Genomic DNA, 27,677 nt, shown 5'->3' on the forward strand with positions numbered 1-27,677 from the left:
TTTCTCTTGTACTGTATGCCTTAGTAAATGATAATGACTGCCTTTTGAGTGTTTGAAACTTTTGAGTCTTTGAAAAACACAAACCAAAAGGAGTTGGTTATGGATTTCTTTCTCATATACCTTGCACAAACTTTTAATACTTAAATTACTAGTTACATTTAGAGGGGGGGGACTTTTGTTGAAGGAATAGGTTTTATAAACATCACCCAGCTCTATACATTTAATCTACAAATCAGAAAATAATGATATCTGATCAATATTTCTGAAATATTCAAAGCAATCCTATATATGTCTATTTAAAACAAAGTCTCGCTGATTTCGGAAGGGCTTGCTGGGGAGTAAGTGGATATAGGATTGCAGCCTTAATTGCTCTTTCTGTTTACAAGCAGTTTTCAGGTGACTTTAAGATACTGTTTTAAAACAATTTGGGGGAGGAACAGGACAGTGCCAGGATGAACCACCTGATCTAAAGCATGAGAAGGTAGATTGTTGGGAAAGGAGAAGAAATCCCTTCTGCGAGCCCCAACAGCAGGGAAAGAAATTTAACCTTTGTAGTGGGAATGGCTCCCTCCTCCAACAGCTTTGCATGCGTCAGCCACAAAAATAGCAACATCAGGAACAAAGCTCTGTCGGTTAATGAAAAAGAAGGCGAGGAGAGAGAGAGAGAGAGAGAGAGAGAGAGAGAGAGAGAGAGAGAGAGACTACTCCAAGTTGCACTAATCGAATCCTCTCCCATGATAACCAGGCCACCTTGTTAAGTTCCTGTCGAAAAAGTGCAAAGTTTGAGTCGAAAGATCATAGTGTTTCCGCTTGTGTTTCTCCTTCTAGCTTGCTTGCGTCGGCTCTGTGGTCACTTTTAGCCATGTCAGCATGTTGAAAATTGCTGATGGTAAACACCAGAGGTATGCATTCACAGTATTGGAGAAACCACAAAGAATATTGCCTGGGGGTGGGGGCGGGGAGAGAAATGGTAAACTTTCTCATTGTGACATATTCATGCTATCCCGGCTTTTTTGTGAAGACTTCTGGAAAATACTAGATGCGGGGGTGGGGATTGGTGTTGACAGTATAATACAGAAGTTTCTAGTTTGCTTTTCTTTACTAGACGTGTTAATTGGAATCTAAGAAACTGGAGGGCAGAGGAGCAAGATACATTTTGAGCCTCTTGAATTACCCGCACATATATCTATCTTCTTTATATTTCTGTTGTGATTGACAGCCAAATCGGAATATACCGGTATGTTACGAACAAGAAGGCTACAGATAGTATGAATACATTAGTAACATGTGGCTAATATAGTCACACTGCAGGCATTGGGCAGAGCATGCAGCATTCATATATTAAAACTATAACCTGCAAACGTGAAGCATTTGATTTGCTAGGTATGTTGATGAACGGACTAAAAATGATGGGTTGTTTTATTTATTTTATTCTTATTACACTAGAGCCTGGTTAGCTGCGTTGGTTAGAAGCTGGTGCTGATAACACCAAGGTTGCAGGTTCCATCCCTGTATGGGACAGCTGCATATTGCAGCACTGCGAGGGGTTGGATTAGACTGAGGATCCTCAAGGTCCCGCCCAACTCAAGAATTCTATGATTCTATGATCCAGTATTTTGCTATTGATGTTTCAGAAAGAAAAAGAAAAGTATTTCACAGCAGTCATGAGGCCTAGAAGCCTACTTTAATGGAATCTGGCCTTCTCAGCAGTACAAGAACCAGCAAAAGTGGTTTGTGAATTGTTTTATGCCATGCCTTGGACCTTATGCTATGCATGCCACTATCGCAGAGATGAAATTGACAGTTTTGAGATGCCTTCTAAAATATGGCTGTTGCTTTCCTGGCTGGGTTACTGTTTCCAAAGGGGGGGTGGGACTGGAGAAAAAAACGAATGAATAGTGTTTATTGTTTTCTGCTGATTTTGCCACTCCCTGTTGTTTAATGCACACACTAAAAAGCAAATAAATTTGGGTGAAGCTATATAAAATCTGGGATACTTTAATTTTGACCCAGAATAGTGCAGTGGTCTGATAGTTTAAGGGTGTTGTGAGGGGTCTCCTATCAACTCTCAGCATCGTTAACAAGCTACAGTTCCCAGGATTCTTTGGGGGTAAGCTATGGCTGTTAAAGTGCTATAAGAGTGCTTTAAATATATGGGGTTGCTATGACCCTAATCCAGGGGTCGGCAATCTAAGGCCCATGGGCCACAAGCAGCCCATGGGGGTTGTTTAACCAGCCCATGGATCCCCGCCACCCTCTCGGGGACCCCTGCCGCCTGCTCAGTCGGCTCCCGTGCACCGCGCTAAACTGGCGTGGAGCAGAGCAGGGACCGCCTTTTGCGACGCTGGCCAGCTTCCCATTGGCTGCAGGAAGCTCCTGCAGCCAGTGGGAAGCTGTGCACACCTCCTCCGTGCTGGAAGGAGCGCCAAAAATAGTGTTTGCGCATGCGTGTGTGCACACACACTCCGGCCCACTGTGGCATCTGCGGGACCGTGAACCTGCCCAAGCCACAAAAACTTTGCTGACCCCTGCCCTAATCCTAGGCCATTTGTGGCTTTAAAGCCCAACACCAACACTTTGAACTTAACTCAGGCACAAACTAGAATCTAGTGAAGATGACACAATACTTATGCCAGTTGAGACTTGCCTTTTGTTCAGGTAGCACAGTAGCCTCACTTCACAAATTACTCTGCCTTTCTCCATAGAAACAGGATTGTTCTAGAATACCTGGCGCAATGTGATCTCTCATTTGACTGGAACCTTATATTTTGGAATTGATAAGAACCCACTGCACTTTTGTGTGTGAAGATAGGCCAGCTTGAACAGACCCCTGCTGTTCCTTGAATGGAAGTACACATGATCTTTCGTGTTTGAACGTTTTGCTGGAAGCCACCCAGAGTGGCTGGGGTAATCCAGTCAGATGGGCAGTAAATAATAATAATAATAATAATAATAATAATAATAATAATGCATGTGCATGTGCATGTTCTCATGGAAGGACACCATCATCTTGTGAAGCTTAAGTGAGCACCCTGTCTGGTTGAGCAGTGGCTGAGTAGCTCAAAGGTCTTCATCCGGTTTATGAATCATAGAATCATAGAATCAAAGAGTTGGAAGAGACCACAAGGGCCATCGAGTCCAACCCCCTGCCAAGCAGGAAACAATGTATGAAGACAATGTACAAGGGGTGTCTATGCTGTTGACATTTCTTCTGTAGCTTGTGCAGTGAGAAAATCATGTTGACTGTTGACCTCTTGAGTTCTAAAGCTCAGGTGCGGGATAGACCCTGTCAGTGAGTGACTGTAATCTGTTGAGACCTTCATGGGCAGAGGCTTTCCCCACAGCATGGAGATTCCGTGGCAGTTGTTACAATCATAGCAGTCGTCTTTGTTCTTTGAGGGTCACAATGCTGGGGAGATGCATGTCTTGTGGCACAGATCCTTTTTTCAACACGGCAAGAGAAAGCCGTGGAGGTGTGTCATGAGAGGGGAATTGAAGCTGCTTTTCAGCACTTCTGTTGGGATTCTGTCCTGCCCCATCCCATGCCATCCGGTCTGTGATGATCTCTTCCGTCAAAGTTTACAGCCGTGCAGTTTTTCCTGATTGTTGGTCCAAAGCTTGTCTTCGTGCTTTTGTACAATTTGCAAGTGTTACTACTGTCAGCAGTGAGTTGAATGCTCTGGTACATCGTCTAGCAACCAGCTAGGCATTGCTCCATGCCTTTCTCAGTGCAGCAAGCGTCTTCTTGCAGGGCCCACGCTTGTGGTTCACAAGAACCTTGCACTTTGCAGCAATAACAGGCTCCATGTCCTTAATGCTGCTCTCTTTTGTCACTTCCATTTTCTGTGCTTTGAGCCCACTAGTGCATTAGCAATAGCCACCTTTCTAGAAAATGTTTCCAGATCATCACAGAGCAGCTCATCCCTTTGACAAGTTTCAGTCTTAGGAAATCCACATGGAAGATTTTTCCTGTATTAATGGTGAACATCTGAGCATCCACATAGAAAGTATATTGCAGCAAACAAAACAGTTGCTAAAAGTGTCAGTATTATAGCACAAGATTAGTTGTCTGCCTTGGATAACATTTATTATTATTTAGTATTATTTATTTATTTTCAGCTATTTATATACAGTATGGGGTTTGATCCACTGAGCACTGCTGCTGTATAATCTCTTATCTGCCCGTCCCTTTAAAAAACTCAAAGTAACACTTTGCTAAAAAGAAAAGAGAGGAAACAAAAGCCTTCTGTTTTAGTTAGTTTTTTTCTTGATTTGTTTTGTAAATCTAAATGGTAAGGAGGCCACTGACAATATCAGTGACTCATTTTTTACATTTCACTTTAAAAGAGGGAGGAGGGGAGACTTGTGCAATAAAGAGGACTTCTGCTATATTTAGAATAAAACTTCATGCTCCCTCTATCAGGATGTGAGCTTAATTATAGCATGCTATAAACTTTGCTTTTGTAAAGGTTCTCTCTCTCTCTCTCTCTCTCTCTCTCTCTGTGTGTGTGTGTGTGTGTGTTTAGCAGAATTTGGCTGCTATTTTTGCGATGGTTTTGTAACAGCAGCAAAGCTCCGACACACATGGATTTTGTGCAATTTGAAAAAGGATTCCTTCAAGGGCCAATGATAGCAGCCTTGTGGTTTTACAGTCTTCTCCCAGCCTTCCGCTCACTGAAATAAACACTGTGTGTGTAAACTGGTAATGTTGGTTTAAAGTACTAGTTTGAAATTTAGTTCTCTGGCTGTAGTGCTCTGATAACTTCTGTTATCTACCCTGAATTTTAGTCACAAGCCTTTCGGAGGAAGCCTCCTTGAATGTGAGGAAGATTAGCTGGCTGCAAGTCTGCTCTGCTTTGGCTCCCCCTGTGGTTTGGCCACAACTATCCTTTTAAATCATACAGGCTTTTCTGGACTGAGGCACTAGGGCAGGGGTAGGCAAACTAAGGCCCGGGGGCCAGATCCGGCCCAATCGCCTTCTCAATCCGGCCCGCGGACAGTCCCAGAATCAGCGTGTTTTTACATGAGTAGAATGTGTGCTTTTATTTAAAATGCATCTCTGGGTTATTTGTCGGGGATAGGAATTAGTTCATTTCTTTTTCCAAAATATAGTCCAGCCCCCCACAAGGTTTGAGGGACGGTGGACCGGCCCACGGCTGAAAAAGGTTGCTAAGCCCTGCTTTATGTTAATATGGGCACCATCAAGAACAGGGAATCTAGTCACATTTAGGGAGTGATTCATGTTCTCTTTACCAATGGCAGCCTGTATTTGTTTCTTACATTCCTCCTCTCCAACACACATCTTAGTAAAGGCAGCTCTGTATAAATGCTATATTGTTGTTAAATGTGTGCATGTGTGTATCTTTAGCAAATGTTTTCCTTTTAAGGGACACATAAAAGGTGGAAGGGTGTTACTGATAAAAGTGAGATGAGCGCCGCCACCCCGTAGTCACCTTTGACTGGACTTAACCATCCAGGGGTCCTTTACCTTTTTTCTTTTTTTTTACCTTTACTGATAAACAGACATGTTTATTGTGATGCACATGAACTACTGTGAGCCTCAGGTTTGCATGCATTTCCCCTCCCGTCTCCTCCCCACACACAGTCTCAAAGAGCATGGCAGAAAAGTTACTTTCAGTTATATAAACTGTGGTTTTCTGCTTTGCCTTTTGTCCAAACCGAGGGGTGTGCATGATTTGTTTATTCATTTATTTTGTATTATTGTATACTGCTTTTCATTTTTTTAAAAAACATACAGTTTATATCAAAGAGTGGTTTGTGTCAAAACCATACATTCCAATGGAAATTACTGAAACTGATTAAAGTACAATTAAATGAGCAATGGAATCATAACAATCTAACAGGAGGGCTAGACAGTAGAAGAAAGTTAAGTTGAACTAAATGTGGCCTCTGCAAGCTTGGGAGAGTAAGGAAGCCTTCACCATTTGTCAGAAGCCCATCCAGGTCAAGACCCTCCTCGCATTTATAGGGAGGCAGTTCCAGAACTGAGACAGAGCCATGAAGAAGCCCCGGTCCGCTTGCGCACTCAACAGGGCTGCCCATAGTTTGCACTAAACATGGTTAGCTTACATAGGCAGACTTCATAAGCAGCTTCATGATGCTAATCACCTGGAAATAGAAGCAAAAGTATAAGCTTCTGAAGTTTTCCTCTTGGCTATGCAGGAGAAACTGTGGACATGCAAGCCTGGGGGCTTACTGCAGCTTATTATTGTGATATCCATAGGAGAGTCAATGCCTTAAAGAGCAATCCAACTAAATCAAAATTATATCATTTTATTTTTTCTTAAACCACGCACACACACATGAATGACAAAATTCAGCGTGAGCTTATGTTAGTCAAGGACAATTGAAAATTAGGTAGGATGTCAAAATAGGAGCAATACTACTTCCCACAGTATAGATTTTAAATTTAATCTCTCACTAATTTTCCTGGTTATTGGCATAAAAAAGCAGCCAGATGTTTTCCTTTTTAATGATATATTATGTGGTAGGGCAGTCTGTCACCTGGTGAAAACTCCCCTCTTCCCCCCCAAAGTTCTCATAATAGAACAACATAAATTCACATGTCTAAGGTAAACCATTTAAACTGGCCCTATGGGATTGGAAGATTACTGCCATTAGCATGGTACAGCGATCTTATCCAGGCTGTTTACCTTATGGGCAGAAGAGCTGCATAAGTGGCATTTGCCACAGTCCCTGCAGAATAAAATTTGAGCTGCAAACAATAATTTATAATGTGTTTTAAATGCAGAGGAGGCCATGGCCTGACACATGGGCTATTAAGAACGGCTAAAATCTCTAATGCAATAATACTAATAATAAAGTGGCCATCTTAGCTTGCTGGGGGCTGTGGGGGGGGGTGAACATTGTTTTAGTAGAGTATTCTAGTATATTCTTGGACTGCTCTTATTTAAAATATTTGTTTCCTGTTTTCTGGTTACGGACCATATTTTGAAACAGAATTTATGTTTCATCTGTACATATTTTGCTTGCATGGAGCTTGGGAATAGGTTACAAAAAAGAAGTGCAGATTCTAAGCCACCTGGACATGAAAAATGATTTTAAAGGTAGTAGGATATAGATATATAGATATATACATGTACATGCATCTTGGAATTAATATACCTTTGATAAGATGTAGCTAACATATGTGGCTCAAAATTATTTGATCCACCCTCTACTGTACAATGAAGAGTATGTGAGCTTAACATGAAGCTATTAACCTGTGTTAAATATTGGATTTTACTTTATGCTAAAGCATTGGCATGTTTTCAAAAGCACATTTGCTTTGGACAAGCTTAGAAAACTAGTTCTTGAGTAAAAGCATGTCTTCACGTGCAAGCTTTATCATTCTGAATCAGTCATGCCATTTGGCCCACTATCTAAAGGCCGTGTCTGTACTTACAGTTTACTGTAGGTCATGGTTGATTCCAGGTATCTCTGGCACATGTTCCACATGCTGCCCTTTTAACATAATAACATGCACATATCCTGCATCTGCCTGGTATTACCCCAGCTAGACCTGAGTTCAAATGCTCTGAATGTGGTTTGAGTGGTAAAATAAACCTTTGGCCTATCTCACAAAGACAGAGTGGTCCCCCACCCTGCCCAGGAATACAGAAGGCCTTCCTTGGTGTAAGTCAGGAGTCTGGAACTTCAGGCCCAGGGGAAAATGCAGCCCTCTGGCCCTTGGAGCTCTCCCTTCACCAATTCTCTGTGGCCTCCTAGAGTGTGTTTGCCTGGCAAAAATAAGACATTGGGATGTGATGCTGCTGCTTGCTTGACTGGATGTAGAAACCTTTGGTTGTGTGTGGCTGGAATATGACCTACAGAGATAAGAGTCCTATCCATCGTTTCACCCACTTTTGCCTCTGGCTCTGTCCATTGCTGTGGTATGTGGTCCTTGGGAGTTTGCCCCTGAGGGAATCTGGCCCCTGGGCTGGAAAAGTTTCCCTCCTCTTGGTGCAAATAAAGCAAGATGGCGTTCATAAGGGGCAAAACATTTTCCTTCCAGTGAACGTGGCACGGTTGCTTTCTTCTGTGCATTTGCTTTGTTAAAGCATTCCTTTGCTTGGAGTCATTGCTAATAAACTCCTGAGTATTCATAGGGCTTTGTTTGGAGAAAAGGGCTTGATTTGCTTTGGTTCATATGGCTGTGAATAGAGATGTGCTGTGTAGGGAAGGGCAATGGCTTGCTAAGGAGGATGGACATAAGTGAAAACGCATGATTAATAATGAAAATCAAACAGATGTTCACATTAATGTACAGCCTTGGGCCTTAAGTACTTAGCAAAGCCAAGAGATGCTTCTCTAAGCATTGGTTCAGTTGCATAATGGTAGCTCTCTTATACATCAGATGGTTGATGCTGAAAAGTGTGTCTTGAGAGAAGCTCTGAAGTTTGAAAATCAGAGCTGCTTCACACGTCACAATGCTTGTGGCCACATACCTACCTACTAAATGCACACTGTTTATACATGTGTTGTGGAGACCTTATAGTAGCATATATGTTACATTTAAAAAGAGGGGGGAAAGTGTTTGTCAGGAGACTGCCATCGGAACAGGGCAAGGAGGCAGGGGGCCCGTTGGGATACAGAGAGCCTCCGAAACTCCTGAGGAGCAGCTCCTTGTCCAGCGGTGGGAAGAGCCACATCCCCTGTGGAGAAGAGAGGGAAGGGGCCAGCCAAGCGAGGAAAGGGCTCGAGGATGCTGCTGAGAGCCCCAGTGCCTCACCTCGCCAGGCTGGCCAGGAGGGATGCACGTCACTTCCGTCACCCAGCTTGAGCAGAGGGGTGAAATGCAATGAGGGGAGGAGGAGGCTTGGGGTGCAAAAGTTCCTGTGTTGGGGGAGAAGCCGGAAGGGGCCACTCCCGGATTCTGCAAGTGACTAAGACGGACATGAACTTTGTGGATCTGCACTGTAAATAGTTTGCACAATAAAACCTGTAAAAGACAGGTCGGAGTCCTGCCTGGTTACTCATGAGCAACCACCACCAGCATCTGACAGTGTTGCACCTTTTAGGCACACATGGAATACAGCCATGACATGTGACATTTTGTAATGTGTGAAGACACCCCCTTTTAGTGCAGCTACTCCTATCAAGATAAGACAGGTGCCTTCTGTCTGAATCATAGCTGTCAACTTTCAGATTTGAAAATAAGTTCTCAGCAGCCTCAAAAAATAAGGGATCAGCAGCCTCACCTGTCCCGGGGGCAGTCTACAATCCGGGATAGCAGTGGGAAGCAGCAGGAAACGACGCTGGAATAAGGGAATTTCCCGCAAAAAAGGGAAGGTTGACAGCTATGGCCTGAATATTCTGGAAACACCTGAAGACACTTTTGTTCTGACAGGCTTTTCCAGCTGGATAAATGAGTCTTTACCATGAATGTCTATTGGTTAGGTTTTTTTGTCTGGTTTTAAGTGTATTTGTCATTTTTGTGTTTTTAATGATCTTATATAGAAGTTGCTTTGAGATGGTGGTTTTGAAGGTGGTTAATAAATCAAACATATGAATAATATGTTCCAAATAATATGTTCCAAATAATAATGTTCCAAATTCTTGGGGGATGGGTGGAATTGTTGGGGAACATTTGGATGAACTTGAATTGAACCATGGACTGAACTGGTTTGTTCTGTGAAGGGGCGAATTTCCTGCTTGGCAGGGGGTTGGACTCGATGGCCCTTGTGGTCTCTTCCAACTCTATGATTCTATGATCTATGAATGTGAAGTGGACTTAGTTCCTTTTTTGACGTGTTGAACTTCAACTGACAACTATTTCCTTTTTTTATGAAATGAACTTTCCACTCTTCGGTTGAGTATAGTGGTTGGGAGTAGACTACAATATGTCATTCAGTTCTCTGATTTCTCTGATTCTTATTTCAGAAAGTGGTTCTTCAGTTTTGTTCTGAAGGGTTATTCTCCCTCTGCCTAGTTCATTTTTACTTTATTTGTTTTTTGGCTGTGTAATGTTATAAGAGTGTTTGGATGACAAGGAGAAAAAAAGATATTACTGAAGTGTCCACTACTACTCGAGGAACATATGAATCTCTGGAGGAAGAACAGGGAGCAGAAGGATCAGTGAGTGATGTGCTGTCTTTCTGTGAGAAGGAGCTGTGGGAACCCAATGTTTGTTTGTTTTCTTGCAAAAGTATTTCCAGCAGGGACAGGAATTGTAAGCCTCTGTGGGGAAAGGGACTCGGGTGATCCATTTCTCTCTTTCTCTCTCTCTTTCTCTGAGTACCCTACAACACGCATGCCTGAACTCCTTGTTTTCAAACAAAATCTGAGGCTGACCTCAGGAAGCTGAATAGCACTGAGTGTCAAGAGCTGCCTGTTATAATAATATTTATTATTATAAGACCCTAAGTATCAGTGGCCATGTTGGATTAGGCAAATATTTAGCAGGCATGGGCTGTCCTGATGGGATCATGACAGTCTCAACCATCAGAATAGCTTGGCAAAAAGCCCACACGTTGCTGCTCCTGGGACCTTCCTTACTTCGCACAGCCCCAGCCTCGCAGGAGACTCATGTATTTGTGCATATGTCTCATAATGTGTGGGAGGGAGGGAAAGGGAGAGAGAGGGAGAGGGAGAGGGAGAGGGAGAGGGAGAGAGAGAAAGAACCCACTGAATTAAAAGCATCTGCAAAATTGGAGGAAACCTGAAATGAAGAATAGAAGTTGCTGGAGTCCACATGCTGAGTCTTTAGGGCTCTGGTTTTGTGGCCTAGCTAATGATACTCCAGTCTCTTGCTTAAATGAAAGGAGTGTCCACATTTTTTCCCCCTTGGCCTTGAGCATTTGCTGATTAGCTGTCCCACTGTGTCATAAAGAGGCAGCCCAGGAGACAAGAGGGAGCTTTCTCCTAGCATCTCCTCTTCTTTAAAGCCGACCACTGCAACTCTGTGCCTCATCTTTTTGAGCCTATGTTTTTCCTAACTTCTAATTGGAGCATTGATAGGACAAAGTTTTCTTCCTAGTGTTTGTACTCTTTCTGGACAGGCTCTGACAGAAGTGACATGGTTAGATGTAGATGTGCTTCTTCCAATGGAAGCAGTAAAATGGGCAAGCCCTTTCAACAGAAAATTTTAATTAATGGTGCAGGAACCCTGTTAAAGCCTTCATAGTGCTTCATGTAGACATAAACACATACAACCACAAATCAGGTCTTCAACATAGTAGCAAATGAGAAACTATTTAGAGCCAAATCAGGTATGATAGCAGCAGACACATTTCTTCAAACAGAAGTCTGCCCAATCACATATTAAGTGTGAGGTTGGACGGGGGGCAAATTTAAAAAGGAAAAGGGGCATTTCTTTGTTCAGTGTAGTCTTCAAGGTGATGTTCTCCCAGCTGGGCTTGTCTCTCTTCTTGTAACCTGGCTGGGTCTGAATATTTTTTTAACTTGCACGACAGACTTCAAAGGCATTAAGCTATGAAAGGGAGGAAGATTCAAGAATCACCATGAGCACACCCACTTTGCACTTTTAACTTGGATACTCTCCTTCTGCCCTGCCACACATATCTTATACATGATTAGAACAGACCTGCATTAACAGAGGTGGGTCTGCCAAGGGCAGTTTCAGTGGAAGTCAGGCCATTTATGTATTTCCAAATGTCTCATACTCTTTTAACAATGTATGTGCTTGTCTCACCCACATGCTGGTGTGTTATACACACCTGTAAAAGTGGCAAGACAAGCAGTGTTTCCCATCTTCTTTTTAATGCCTTTGGCATGACTTTTGCATAACCCAACTTGGCAAACAGACGTTAAACACACACGAACACATGCAGTGAATACAGATCAGAAAGCTAATACCTATCAGGAACGTCTCATGAATTCCTTTCATTATCCATACCTTTTCACAGGCAAAGGAGTAAGGCTAATTTACTGTATTACTTTCTGCTCAAAAAGTACCCTGTCAGCAAAATTAAATAGGTGGGAGAATATCATCCACCTTACTTGACTTCAAACATCCATATGATACTTTTATTCCTTGGGAGTTACACCTGTTCATGTGCATGTTTCATGATGTATACATGTTGTAAAATAGGAAAATGTGTATTTCCCATGTACACAGGTTACACAGTGAGAATCATAAAGGAAAAGCAGGGAAGATGAGCTATTCCTTAAGAAATTACTCCGGCCATGAGACTGTAGCTCAAGGGAGCACCTTCCCTAATCAGAGTTGCCTGCCAAGGATTACTGCTACAGATCACCAATGCATTGAGTGGTTAATGTGTTAATGCTTAATAAGTCCCCTATTTCCCCAGCCTTTATATTAGAATGCATGATGTGTGGGGGGAAATTCAGCACACTTTCATCAGCATGGATGGACAAGCAAATCTGTGTTGGAAAATCTAACCCCTTGCAGAGTTGGGCCTCTGTGTTCCAGGCCTTTGCTTTGATCTGACATTGATATTTCATTTTGTTTTCTTGTCTTTCTCCTCTTGTTAGTACTTAAGCAGAAGTTTTTTCTGTCCCATCTGCTGTATACTCTGCTTGTGGGACACAGATACATTTTCTCTCTGTTCGTATACTTTGCTTGTGGGACACAGATACATTTTCTCTCTGTTCGTATACTTTGCTTGTGGGACACAGATACATTTTCTCTCTGTTCACTCTCCAATACATCTCAGCTGCTTCTCCATCTCCTTTGCAGCAGTAGCATCCCAAGAACATCATGTTCCATTGTATATTATTTTAATCCTCTTTTTTAAGTGCTAAACTTTAGAAGTTGAGTGAGCCTAAGATATAAAGTTAGGTATGACTTTCAGGCAGGCTTTTCCCTGTTACTTTACCAGGGATTCAGACTCCTGAAAATATATGCACTTCTTAGCAATATTTTCAGAAAGGGCTGCTTCCTTCAATCCAGAAAGCTGCCCCATGCTTGAGTTCAATAGTTCCTTGGCATCATCCTCTGCTCTGGATCACACTGGATTTATGATGCTGTGAGAGGTACTTCACTTGGTTTGAGTCAAAGTTTGAACCCGCTAGCCAGGCTGCTGCTGGTCAGCACAAAGGTCTGCCAATTTCCCAGGGCAAAAATGAACTGCCATTGCCAGATGAGGCACATCCACGAATCACTACTGCAGTTTGAAAGCAGAAATCAACCAACACAGTAAAAACCAGCTGGCTGCATTTGAAGCAGGCGAGGGGATTTTGCCTTTTCCTTGCCAGTATTGGTGGAGGGATCTATTGCTGGAGGCAGGAAATCAAATTAGATGGACTGTTGGTTTGGTTCTGTGTGGTATGTCTTATGCTCCTAAATCCTTCATAATGAATGTATCCATGACAGGCACTTGGGGAAACTTTCCATCTCATCAGCAAAAGTGCCCTTTGGAGCAAGCCCTGGTTTAGAAGCTGTTAAAGTAAGTCGGAACTAAGAAGCAACAGTTTCCGCACTTTTCCATTATCTATTTCAAACAGAGGAAGTGGGGTCCCCCCTCCCGCATTGGAAATGTCTTTGTTTCTCAGCTAAAACGAATTGATATGCAGCTTTTTCTCCCCCTTCCTGGATTTCTGGCCCTGCAAAGGTGGAGAGCTGATTCCTTCAAATATTGACTATCATTAGGGGAGAGTCTTTGAAAAATAGGCCGGTGGAGATATAGATATATATATCTATATCTATAACGAGTCCTTTGTCATTCTGGTTTTCATCTCTTTACCTCACCCCTTTGATATTACAATGATATTGCACTGGAAAAGGGACCTTTATCAGAAGAGAATTGTTTTAAAGATTGATGAGAGGCCTGCAGGGGAAGCTGCACGGTATAAAATTTAAAAAAATAAAAGCCTCCGCATCTTTTAGGATTTCAAAGGGAAGAGAGAGAAGGGAGCCGATCTCTTGGTATATGCAGCAGATGGCATTTCTAACAGGCAAATGCTTAAAGCCCCTCTTAACAATGTGCATTTGCTCTCACTAGCTCTTCCATTGATTTCTCTCTGCCCTCCACAGACCTGGCTGCAGTTAAGCCTTGCGTCTTCCACGTGATGCTGAGCCGAATCAGATTTTCCTTTTAGTTGTTCGATCAAATTTTCCTTCCTAGAGCTTAGAAGGCTCGCTTGGGACCTTATAGTAATTGCCTCCCCACGCTGTACTGCTGATACCTTTATTGGATTGGCGTAGGGTTTCAGAGGACTGTGTTTAACATGCAGTGAGCTGCAGCAATGCAAACAGCCCCAGTGTTTAAACAAGCATCCATTAGGCCAGGAAACAAGACGGTGCCAGCCCATTTGGTGCTGTTTAGTGCTGGCAGCTTAAGGCAAACTGTGCAGCAGTGCTGGGAGGCAGGGAGGGCGGAGAACGGGGATGGGGAGAGAAAGGGGAGAGAAGCACAACTGCAGTGTCAGAAAAAAACAGGACGAGAATCTCTAGTTTTGTGGGAAAGAGGGGGGGAGGCTGTTGCGGGTTGGAACATGTGCAAAGCTCATTAATATCTCATTATGTTAGAATAGCAATCTCCCAGCAGAACGGCGTTAGCATGTACTGGATGAAGGGCTCCAAAAGAGCAGCCTGGATGTTTTAAAGTGAGATCCTTGATATCTCCCTTTGCTACCAAGTGGAGCGAGAGGAGGTGTTTTTCCTAAGCAGCAGAAATAATTATTTGCTCAGGCAAGAAGCCAAAAGGCCATAATGTTTCCTATATCAGCCTGATATAGTACATTAAATTAAAAGGAAAACCCTGAAGAATGTCATGTTGGGTTTCTCAAAGCAGCACCAACTAGCACGTCCAACTTTCTAATAAATTTCCTTTAATCTTTCAGGAAGGTTATAAAATTTGGTTTGTTGTGAAATGATTTCATACCAAGATTTCTCTTCCTCTCCCCTTCCCCCAGTCTTGAAAAAAATAGGAAGGCAGTTTAAGGCTATATACACAAGTGAAATTTATTTTAATGTATGAGAATGCCAGATACTGAACGTAAGGGAGATTTCACATTTTGTATATTCTTAAAGTAAGCTGCATTGCATTTAGTAAAGGGTATATATGGCCAATGATAACTTCAGAACTGTTGAAATTATGGATGGTTCTCCCACTTCCTTATTTATCCAACTTACAATTCTATGCTTTTATGATTTCTGCAGCAACTTGCAAATTCTTATTTTTTAAAATCCTCATGAAAATTCATTACCGTTTTAGTTCTCTATTTTTTATATGCAGTTTTGACTAATGTTCATGTTTTTGCAAGCAATTTTCCCTAATAGAATGCCTTTTTCACTAAAATATGCATTTTTTGGTTATAGAACAAGTGGAAACACTTACCATGAATTCCTATTCTTAGCGCTTGCTGGAGGCCATATTGCAGCTGGGGATGGCACCTCCCACTTGCTCAACAGGCAAGTTCTAAACATTCAGACCATCTCACCCGGGAGCAAGACCCATCCTGTCCCTTCCAGATTTTCCCTCCTTGGCTGCCTTTTGGAAGAAAAGTGGGGAAAGGTGACGCTTGAAAGGTAGTTGAAAGGTAACAAGAGGCAAGGTTGATCTGGGCAGACAGGATGGCCCTTTGCCCTGGGGGGAGGTGGTCAGAAGGTTCAGACCGGGGTAGGCAAACTAGGGCCCGGGGGCGAGATCTGGCCCAGTCATCTTCTAAATCCAGCCCTTGGATGGTCCAGGAATCAGCATGTTTTTACATGAGTAGAATGTGTTCTTTTATTTAAAATGCATCTCTGGGTTATTTGTGGGGCATAAGAATTCAGTCATCCCCCCCCCAAAAAAATAGTCCAGCCCCCCCAAGATCTGAGGGACAGTGGACTGGCCCCCTGCTGAAAAAGTTTGCTGACCCCTGGTTTAGACCCTGAGCCAATGGGAGGCACCATCCGAAGCTGCAGAATACCGTCCAGGATCCAATGAGGAACTGCATTGCAAAGTTCAGAGAAGTGTGAATTCCACTCTGCTGCATCATGCCTGGTGCAGTTTCTGGAACTGTTTAAAATATTTTTACATGGTTCTATTGAAAATAATCAGCACACTCTGTATTGTAAAGGAATCGACACTTATCCATTGAACTGCATGAACGCTCATGTGACACTCTGAAAAACGAACAGGCAAGGGCATTTTCCTGCAGCAAAGTCCTGACATGTTAAGATCCTTCTTTCACAAATTTGTGAACTTGTATCCCACTCGTTTCACCCCAGTCCACTTCCTGTCCTGGCAAATGGAGGATGAAACAGGCCTTTTCTGCCAGAGAAGGTGTTACTTTGCCCTAGCTTACATTTCATGCTGTTATTGAGGCACCAGTGGCAGGATTTGGGGACAGCAATTGCATGGTACTGGGAGAGGAAAGTGTTTCCTGTCAAGCCTTAAGGCACAGGAATTATTTGAATAATTGTATCCTGATGTTATATACTGTTTGGAATAAGCCGGGGGCCACCCTGGAAGACTCTGGGAGCTGTAGCTCTGTCTCCCTCAGAAAATTCTGGAGCAAAAACAAAACTTGTGGACAGACCCTGTCAAGGGGTGAGGGTTGAAGTGTTTACTCGTTTCGTCCACCCTCCCTTCTCAAGGTGGCTGTTAAGGAAGAAGTTGCATGAACAGGGGAAAGGGCCTCAGCTCTGTGGTTGAGCATTGGCTTTGCATGCAAAAGATCCCTGGCAGTATCTCCACACAGATCCCTGTCTGAAACCCTGGAGAGCCACGGCCAGTCAGGGTAGACCAGTGTTTCTCAAACTTGGGTCTCCAGCTGTTTTTGGTTTATAGCTCCTATCGTCCCTAGCTAGCAAGACCAGTGGTCAGTGATGATGGGAACTGTAGTCCAAAAACAGTCCACGTTTGGGAAACACTGATGTAGACAATATTGAGCTGAATGGATAAATGGACCGCACTTGGTATAAGGCAGCTTCCTATATTCCTGAATTTAGGCCTTGCGACTGGTTTCATGTGCCTGGAATGGAATGCTGTGATTATGATTATTCACATGCAAGTTTTGATTGAGGAGCCCATTTTGTGATCTAAAGGTAGTGCTGGTTTTATTTGTGAGTGTATTGTATTCTTGCAGTGGTTCTCAACCTGTGGGTCCCCAGAAGTTGTTGGACTACAACTCCCATCATCCCTGAACTCTGGCCTTGCTAGCTAGGGGTGATGGAAGTTGTAGTTCAACAACATCTGGAGACCCACAGGTTGAGAAAGGGTGCTTTAGGGGTTTAGGAAAGTGTCCTGGGGAAAGGCAGATGTTTTCCTGCATGTGCTCACTGCAGGGGTAAGTCTAGCCATGTGGTTCACAAGCCAGTCTTGAGCAACTCTGTCAGCCATATAAACCGAGATGGGCCACCAGGTTCATGAACACCTGGCACTTCTGAAAAATGAAACAGCAGACCTAAGCCCAAAGTTAAAATTGTGTATTGCTGCATAAATATTACAAATAATTTATTTTAGTTTCTGTTACACTGGTGTGAACATTCTATGATAATGTGCAAAAGAAAAGTTAACAGGTGGATGCTTAATTAAGTTATTCATAAGAACTGGAAGAAAGAGAAAAACCATTCTTTTGTATTAGAAGTGCAAAACACAGTTAGATTCCTTCTGACCTCCATTAAAATGTATGCATATCCATGGAGTTTGGTATATTGTACATATTTGAATGCTCTATTCCCATACATTGAAATAATTTCCGTTTCAACATTTTGATGTGTTTCTATGGTAGTTGAAACAATATTAGAGCCCTCCAGTGGGCAAACTCATTTTTCTAGGTTATGGAAATTCTGCTAGGGTAGTGTTTTTATTAACATTTCTTTTGCATTTCCCTTTGTCAGCAAAATGTGTTTTTAGCTTTTGTTCTAAAGAAAAGTAAGGATATTAGACTTCGCAATAGTTGATAAGAGGTGTGCATCCTTGATGCTAGTGGAAAGAGGTCAAATGTTTGAATGAGAAAAATTAAAATTTACATTAGCAATGCTAACTTGGCTCCGTATTCAGGGCTCCAGGTTCCTGCGTTAGAAGTTTGTCAACTTGTGGTGCCACATCAATTGTATAATTTGGATTCTCTGAATAAACTGCAAAGCCAGTACAATACTGAATAAGAAAGGGACGACATTCTGCATCGCTCCTTCTGCAAACCAGTAAATGCAATGTTCTGTGGTTTATAGGTGTGCAATAGTGCTATCTGGGGCTACATTCACATGTTTCCCTAACTGTTAATTTCCACATTATGTCTGAGCTTCCATACAATGTAGAAGCCACTTCAGAAAACTGATGGAATATAGTGCATGCTTAGTGCTCCTTTCTGCGATTTTTGATTCCAGAAAAAAAATGCCTTTGCGGACCCCTTAACCTTAACTGTGGGCATAAAATGCTGAAATTTGGGGTGGTATACCAGCTCTGCTTTTTTCATGGGTGAATCGTGGGGGAACAGAAGCATGCATGTGTGAAAAGAATGAGGAGTAGTGACCTGCTGTGCCACACAAATACAAATATTTTTTATTTGTGCAGCTAAAACTATTACAAAACAAACTAAAATGCATAAAATGTTACACAGTTCAAGTAATTATTTAAACCAGGCAGTCAGATAAGATTTTGCTCCCCGAAATAATGTAACTTCTCATCCCCACAAACTTTCCTCCTTAAAATTGCTGCTCTAAAGGCAAGACAGGCCACTTTTCCAGAGTTGCAAGGAGACCTCTCCCATAATAAAAAGTTACGACCTTGGCCAACTTGTTATGTCTGAGTCTAACCAACTTCACAGTATTGTTGTGATGATAAAATGAGGGATAAAGTGAGGCACTGTAAGAAATTGTGGCTCATAACCTTCCACCTTAAAGGAACCGATTCTATGATCTTGAGATTTAAGCTATTACGGTATATATTTGATGATGGTGCAGTCATGCTGTCCTTTCCCTCCAGTTGTTTTTTTGTACATATGGAATACTTAGACCCAGATCTATTGTTATGTGGTGTGGCAGTATACCAGATGAGATGTTCCATATGCTTGTCTCTTCCACTCCTGTGTTTATGCCTTTTTTCCCCTGTGGTGTAGTTTGACCTTCTGGTCCATGTTCTTGAAGCTATCCTCCTCGGAGCACACAGATTCTGTTATACCCTCAGGAAAAAATGTCAAACACAAGCCCTTCCTTTTGGCATCCCCATCTCTTTCAAAGCTTGTCGGCTGTGATCCTCGACATTCTTTGTCAGCTTATTTGCTTCACTGGGGCTTGCTCTAAAACGGCACTTGGAAGACCAAGCAGCCAGTGGCCTTTGTAGCACAAAATAAGTTGTTTGCATTCAACAGTCACAATAGTTTCGATGTTAGCAACTGCAGATGCTGCTCTCATTGTCCTAATTTCAGTAGTAGTCTTATGGGCTTGATTCCCTTTCCATGAATGCAAGCTACTGCTGAAACAAATTAGCACTTTGGAGTGTTTTCAGGCCTCCATTGGAGGAATCTCATAAATCAAATACTGTGGAATTTTTGAAAGCCGTCTCTGGATTCTGCTAAAGTGCAAGGGTGTAAGACTTTCCACAAAGTGGCTTACATCATTTTTTTTAAAAAAAACATATTTACAAAACATTGAAATCATCCTCAGAGCAACAGCAGCAAATTCAAGGCTCGTCCCCACTTCACTTGTCTTGTGCATAGAAAAATCATGGATCCGACTGGTTTTCCACTTGTCCTGTGCTTTCTAGAAACCGGTTCGAGTGGTTTTCTGTTTCGCTTCCTCATGAAAATCCACTCTTTACAGCTGTATTGGAACAAATGTCAATCTGTGAAAAACCCAATTGACATTTTCTCCAATTTCAAGGTAAGGAGCAGTTTTCCCCTGGGAGAAGCAGTGGGAGAAATGTAAATGTGGATGAGCCCTCAGTAATGATATGATAACCTTAAAACTTAAAAACAATACAAGAAGTTGGGGAGGAGGGAACCAAACCTAATATATGTGCTGCAAAAGCTCTATGAAGCCTGCTGCCCATGTCTTAACGAAGCAAAAGTCCGAAGAGCCTCAGGCAGGCGTTTGGCAACCAAGTGACACCTGTGGCTGTCTTGGATGAAAGAGACTAGAATTGGTATCTTTTTTCCTTTTTTCTAACAAAATCTGGCACTAATGGCAGAGCTTCTTTTGGGTGTATGTAAAGTGCCTTTTCCATGAGGGGAGCTAACCACTGGTTTAAAAAATGGCTCTAAGGACAAAGTATTTCCCCCACCTCCTATAGAAGACATGAAGTTAGCAGACCGTCAAGTCCAGTCCTCAGCCGCCGGCAGAATTATCCACAGATCCACTTATGCTATAGAGAGTTTCCAGAAGCAGAGAGCAGGTGCTCACTGGTAAGACTTCTCTGTAGAGCAAATTGTTACAGATTATTCAAGCAAGTAAACTAAGCTGCACACTGCACAGAAGGCAGAAACATGAAGGCGTTCACAATAGCAATGGAAAATAAATGATAAAAACATACTTTGCCCCTAAACCCACCAACCAAAGCTCGGGTATTACACCATTCATTCTTTTCTTCTTTAGCCTTGAAAGAAAATAAGAAAGATTTCCGGAATGGCAGATGCTGTGGTCATAATTACAGTCTTAAACCCTGCTCAGGCATTACTTAGTTCTGCAGAGATGCAGCTCCTTTGCAGTTATTCAATCAAAACATTACTCAAGCCATGATCTGAAGACCACTCATAGAAGGGGGTTCTTAAATGCATGGAACTGCCACCTGTGCACAGGGAATTGTAGTGTTTGTCTCCATATGAGTGGCCATCTCTGTAAGAAAGGAAGCTGTTGAGAAGTGCATATGTCTTTGCTACTGTGAACAGACTGATCTACTATTAATCACTGTCCCTTACAGCAGTAGACAAAGATAACTCTGGTTTGCGATGACGAAGCGTGTTTCCCTCCTTCAAAGGTAAAGAGGAAAGAGAGAAACTAACTTGCCAACAAGTGATGCACTTCTGTGTACCAAACATACCAAAGTACGTGTCTTCAAAAATTTATTTCAAAGCTTTTCCAAAACAGTACGTGTTCGGGCCAAAGATCCTAGCCAATAGGTGCTTGTGGCAGTTGTATAGAACTCTAGCTCTGGCTCTAGCTCTGTTTAGGCCAAGCATAGGCAAACTCTGGCCCTCCAGATGTTTGGGACTACAATTCCCATCATCCCTGACCACTAGTCCTGTTAGCTAGGGGTGATGGGAATTGTAGTCCCAAACATCTGGAGGGCCAGAGTTTGCCTATGCCTGGTTTAGGCATCCCAAAGGCCTCACATGGTGATGAAGAACATACCAGCTCTGCCTCTGTGTTGCAGTCCCCATTGCCCTCCATGAGTTACAGCAGCCACCACCAACTTGGCATCTTCCAGTTGGACTACAATTTGTGCTCCAAATCATGAAGGGCAATGGGAACTGTGACCTGGGAAAAGGGTGAGACTCACCGCTGCTCTCCTTTATGACATGAGAGAATACAGAAAGCTAATGTAGGGCTTCTACCTTGGGAGCGTGGGTGTACTTCTGTAGGTAGATTTTCAGTTTACACAGGTGTTTTGAGGTGCTTCCAAACCCCTGAAGAAGCTAATTTAGATAGTGGTCAGTCAAGATGTGATGTGGGAGAGGGGAGTAACGTGGTTGTTGCATGCAGCAAGGACAAGAGTTTTTGAGTGAAAAAGACCTAATTGCCAACATAAATATAATCCTAAAATTGTTTGTCTCTGGACAGACAAAACCTATTCCGAGCAGTATGTATTTTTTTTTTTTACCACAACAGGATGAAAAGATACAAATGAAAGTCCATTAATGAGAGTAAGGATTAACAGGAGCCCACTTTGTGGATGTGCTGCGGTACATTTCCGCAACACACCTGAAAACAACATACAAAGCTCTGTACTTTTAGGAGCTTTTAGTGGTAAGCTGCTGAACTCTCACAGTGACTTTGCCTTGGATCTTGTTTACCCAGTGAAGATCTAGCTATAGAAAACACCATTGTGGGCTTGTGATTGTTTTGCTCTTTTTAAGCAAAAGAAAAACAAAAAAATAGAAAACACTCTTAAGATTGTCAAAAAGCACAAGGCTGTTATGGGATGGTATGTAAAACTTCATTAGCCTCTTGAATATGTACAGAGTACTGGATATAGAACTAGCTTCTATAAACGAGGGATATTATTGTGCAAATTCTCCAGGTGGTTCAAATGGGTTGATGTGTATTCTTAACTGTGCTTAAATCAATAAAAGAAATAAAAAGGGGGTGTCATTTATGATAGCAACTAGTAATAAACCTAAAGGCTCTTTTATGTCCGTTTTTATCCATTTGCTTCAGTTTTAAAATACTTTCTTCTCAAAGTAAATATCAGATGCAGTAGTTTTTATATGAAGTCCAGACAAGCCAGATGTGTATTAGTCACTGGTATAATTTGGAGACATGCATGCTGTAGGTAAGCAGGGATATTCTTAGAGTCATTAATTATAAGGAGATACCTTGAAGCTTCAAATGCACGAGAGTTCAGGGCAGCAGTGGTTAATCTTCAGATGTTGTTGGATTCCAACTCCCATCAGCTCCAAAGAGTATGGCCAGCATTCAGAGTTGATGGTAGTTGTAATCCAACAACATGGAGGGTTTTAGGTTCCCTTCAACCAATCCAGTTTTGGGGGTTTGTTTTAAAAACAATACATTTTCCATTGCTGTTGATTCAGACTTTCTTTTGTTAACACTGGTTCTTTTTTATTGTTCAAAAGAATTAGAAATTATTTCCCTTCCTGTAGCAGGTGGTCAGGTAGGCAGTGGCATTCACCTGACCTCTGGTCACTTGTGTCACTCCTGCAAGCCAGGATGGAGACGGGGAGGAGTGAGGAGGTAGTAAGGTCTGCATGGTGCAATTGCACCAGCAAGAGTACTGGATTGGCACTGCCTGTGTTATGCACCACACTGACCTCACTCTACCAACTGCTGCTGTTCACTTCCACAGTGGCCAGCATGCTAGCATCTTTCTAAGGGCCTCTATGGTCAATTCCCAAGTCAATAAGCAGACCTTCCTGCCCCTTTTTGCTGCTTTTTGGTGTACGATCTGCATGTGTTCCCTCAAGGTTGCTGCGTAACATTTTTTAGGTGTGAAAAATATGATACTCGGGGAGATACCAGGTTGAATCCAATGTAGCGCTATGTGAACGTTTTGTCAGCGCAAGGATTTCTGCCTGCACAATGGAATGTTCTCCCCCTAACCTTCCCCCTGCAACCCCTAAATATCTTCTAGGCAATGGCATAGCATGGGTGTGCTGCCCTGGGCAGTGATAGGAGACTCTATACCCCTGCTTCTAGGGGTATCTTGGGAGTCCCATACATTCATATGAAGTACAGGGTCAAGTCTTCACACAGAGTAAAGTGAAGTCCATGTACAGCTTAAGCTCTCACATAAATAAAGAGCCACATAATTATGCGGCATATATATAAATCCAGCAGCTGTTCAAGGTATGCAAAGTTTACCTTGTAATCTTGAAACCCATTTAGTTAAAAGTAAGTATTGTTATTGTAAATGGAATTTACTGCCAAGGAATTGTAGAGAGGATCATAAACCGCCAAGTCCCCATCTATTTTTGTGAAATAATCACTATCTAAATATTCTAGATATAAACTTTGGGCATCCATAATAAAGACACCTCTATGAACAGAAGTATATTTTAATAGGATGAGCAGGGAAATTGCTTCTTTAAGTGACGTGACTATGGAAACTGAGTGTAAATAAAGAGCAAGGCAGCATTTCAGTCTGAAGTCAAAAGACAGGAAGTGGGCAGAGCTCTCTGAGACCAATGACAAAATTTCTTCCCTGACATAATCATTACACTGGGGTCCAGTTGAGTTTGCAGATAATTTAGTATTGAAAAAATTAATTAGACCTGAGCCTGTAATTGCTGCAAACATTCCCAAGGGACTCTGTATTCTTGGTCTCTGCTTCAGAACCTATTATTTTGTGTGTTTACATTAATGTTTGCTGCTTTCCCGCATGTTAAGTAGACCAAAAATAAAGAAATGAAAATACTACCCTTTAATACTGATGGAAAACACCAGGACTGTTACGGGATGCTGACGCATATATAGTCAAATATTGCCCACAGAATTCACACCCATATCATAAGAAGTCTCAGCTGCAACATTTCAACCATGCAAAAGTGATAGCTTTCTGCACCCCAAGCACTACATGCCTTCATCCAGGCAAGCAAGAGGCAGTATTTCAGTTCAAGGATATTCCAGCCATACAAAAGCTCTTGAGGAACAGAGGGGTAAAATGGAGCGTTCTGGAAGAGGGCAGGGAGCATCCATGGTGCAACATTATGTGGAGCTCCCACTTGTATGGATGCTAATGTAATGCTAAGTATGTTTTGTACTTTTGACTTTATGCTACACATGGGGCTACATTTTAAAGATCCCTTGAAAGCTACAGCTGGTAAAAATGCATCTACTAATAGGGCCAGAGGGTCGGCAAATATGGCACAAATTTTATCAGCTTCTTTGGTTATCAGTTCATTTCCAGGCTCAGTTCAAAGTGCTGGTGTTTACTTTAAAAACCCTAAATGGTCTGGGACCAAATTATTTGAAGGACCTCGTTCACCAAAATGATCCCACCCAAGACCTGCTATTGACTTACTCTCTGGCCCACTACAAGCAGAAATAAGATGGGCAGATACCATGGAGAAGGACTTTTCACTAGTGACCCCATATCTTTGGAACCCTCTTTTGTGAAAACTCTACCAATCTCCCTCTTGGGAAATCTTCATGCAAACCTTGAAGACTTTGTGAAGCCATTTCTGAATGATTTCATTCTGACTTTAAAGGGATTTAATTGGTGCGTTTGTCACACTTTGTTCATTGTGACTTATTGTGGTTGTAAATCTTATTTTGGTAAACTCTAGAGAGGGCTTTGTCCTAAAAGGTGGCATATAAATATCTGAAATAATTTAGTACCCTTGTGGTCACTTGCTTTTTGCTTCCAAATGTAGGCATGGAGTCTAAGGAACATTGTGGTTATTTTAGAGGTAGGTTTATGCAGCCAATTTCTGCTTTGCTGAAGCATTTTTAAAATATGACATAAGAAACGTTTAGCATATGAATTGGGTAGTTCATCCCCTTCCCCTTTATCACACATTCATGTGATTATGACTGAGAAAAGTCAAAAGCTGGCCCAGTAATCTGACATTCGGCAGTGCATTTCTCATCCTTTGTTAAGGACAAATCGCGTTTCATTGACTACGTGAAATGTGGAGTTAGTTAAGACAACCCAAAGTCCAGACACCTTCCTTGCTCCTTATTTCTGATTGTGGAGCAGTATAATCTGGACGCTGCCTGCTAATCTCTTTGGAGTGTGTTAGATGGAGGATATTTCCCCTGTGAAGAGGTTGAAGTATTTGACCTCAATACACATTCCAGACTCACAATTCTGTGATCCTAATACTCAATCATCGCTGCAGGAATGTAAGTTCATTTGAGCACAAATGACAGCGTAGCTCAACTGAAATGACACAGAGAATAAGAAACATCAATTTTAATAGAGATTTGAATCAAGGGATGATGAAGAATGTAGCACCCTTTGTTCTTTTTTCAAACCTGTGTCTTAGTGGAAGCATTTATGGATGTGTTTATTTATTCACGTATAAGATACAGGCACACCGATGATCAATCCTATGCACCTTTTTACCACCACCACATACAATGCCATAATCTCAGTGCACTCGATTATTTCTGCCCTTGTCCAGGTTGTCAAACCAAAAATCCCATTATAGAAGATTCCTGGGAGCTCCAGTTCTGCAGATTCATGGGCTCCTTGGTACTGTGAAGTAATGGATGTTCTGTTGTGTTATTGGTCCCCTGTCAGCACTTGTTTGCGATTTTTTTTTCAGCTGGAAGAACCTGAAGTGGTTTAAAGACAGCAAAGTTGGTGGAAGCATGCCCATTATATGCCCAGTAGATTAAAGTCTCTGTGATAACAATTGGAGCCTCCCTGTCTATGGTTTTGCTGACCACTGAGCTTAGAGTGGGCGGAAATGGCACAAAATGCTATGAAATCTGTTTGACTTTTATGGTCAGATGTGAAGCCGAAAGAGAATTCAGCCTCTGAGCTTGTTTTGAAGGAGCAATAAAAGCGCTAAACAGCAGCAGCCCTGGTCACTCCCTATACATAATTGAAATAGCTGCCCACTGAAGTCAGAATGAGATCGGGGGGGGGGGGGGAGGGAGGGAGCTGTGTAAGTGGCTCTGACTGTTGCTATAACAACAGCACCTTGGTCTAATTTCTTCTGAAAAATGACTTGCTGCTAGTGGGATGAAGTGGAGCAGCTTTTTGCAGCAGATGAAAGCTCTGTCGACATCCTTAAGTGCTCCCTTGTTTATGTAGTGGATACTCTATGGTGTGGCCACTATAGTCCTGCTGAAAATTCCAAGATGAGCTAGTCTGCGTGTGGGTGTGTATGTGTGTTGTAATATGTAGATATACTTTTTAGACTATTAATAAATAGCCCCATAAAGTTTAGCGGTCTCCTAGCCCAGGACCAGGTTCCTCCTTTTATAAATGGCTTATAAATAACCCAATACTCACTCATGTCCACCCAAGTCTACTGCTTTGGGAGTAAAAATACTTTGCCCCTTTTTTTTTTTTGTAATGCTATTCCAGGGCACCCCACCTCATAGGGAACAATGGATGTCAGTTATTTCCACATGTAACATATCCATAGAAACTAATGGATGTTCATTAAATTAAGGCACCCCAATTCCCATGAGATTTTGCAATTCCTGCAACTTTATCTGTTGCCTGTGAACAGAGCTAAAGTCTTACCGCCATGCTCATCCTTTATACCAGTTTTAAGTAACTTGATTTGTGCAGCATTGGATGACATGCAGAAGCAAGAATTTGTCTATGTTTATATGTCATGATAAACCATAGTTTGAATAGTTTACTGTGAATGTGGAGATTGTACCTGTTTCACTCCTCCCCTAGCGTGAATGGGAGCAACAAGGCACAATATTGGCTTAGTGTTCTGTCAAGACTGAGGGACGTGCTTTGTTTCACTCCAAAGAAATCACAGTGGGGAGGCAAAGAAGAAACCTTGGCTTCAGATCCCTGGTTTAGATGTACCGTATTTTTCGCCCCATAGGACGCACCGCCCTATAGGACGCACATAGTTTTTTTTGGGGGGGGGAATAAAGAAAAAAAATTATTCCCTCCCCAGGCACGGGGCTGGCGCCGGGGGAAGCCCGAGCTTCCCCCGACCCCAGCCCCCAGAACAGCCTGCTATCCGCAAGCCTAGGGAGCCGCGCCGGTCTCCCCAGGCTTGGGGACAGCTGTGCGAAGCCCGGGCGCGCTGAAGAGGCTTCGAAATGCAGGCAGCTCTGCGCAACCCTCCGGAGGCCAGTGCGGCTTGGCGCTAGGCTCCGGAGGGTCTCGCAGAGCTGTGTGGAGCCCGGGAGCGCAGGCAGCTCTGCATGACCCTCCGGAGGCTGGCGTGGCTTGGCGCCGGGATCCGGAGGGTCGCGCACAGCTGCACGGACCCCGGGGGGCAGGCAGCTCTGCGCGACCTTCCGGAGGCCGGCATGGCTTGGCGCCGGGTTCCGGAGGGTTGTGCAGAGCTTCCTGAAGCCTGTATTCGCCCCATAGGACACACCCACATTTCCCCTTCATTTTTGGAGGGGGAAAAGTGCATCCTATAGGGCAAAAAATACGGTAGCACAAAAGCTAGGGATTGTGTGGTGTTCCTGCTTGCAC

General features: G+C 42.7%; 1 protein-coding gene across 5 annotated transcripts in view; it reads left to right on the plus strand.

Annotated features, from left to right (window-relative positions):
- The window catches only part of MAML3 (mastermind like transcriptional coactivator 3), a 266,582-nt gene that overhangs the window by 119,867 nt on the left and 119,038 nt on the right, over positions 1-27,677 (plus strand). Inside the window, exon 1 of one of the 5 annotated variants that reach the window (XM_081021877.1) lies at positions 7,062-7,088. The exons of the other annotated variants lie outside the window; for them this stretch is intronic. Coding sequence (XP_080878003.1) covers positions 7,077-7,088 — 12 coding nt within the window. The 5' untranslated portion in view covers positions 7,062-7,076. Of the gene's footprint in view, positions 1-7,061; positions 7,089-27,677 lie in introns of those variants that run through there. 5 annotated transcript variants of the gene reach the window in all.

Source organism: Podarcis pityusensis (genome assembly GCF_964106645.2).
Source record: "Podarcis pityusensis genome assembly, chromosome: 9".
Lineage (NCBI taxonomy): Eukaryota > Metazoa > Chordata > Lepidosauria > Squamata > Lacertidae > Podarcis > Podarcis pityusensis.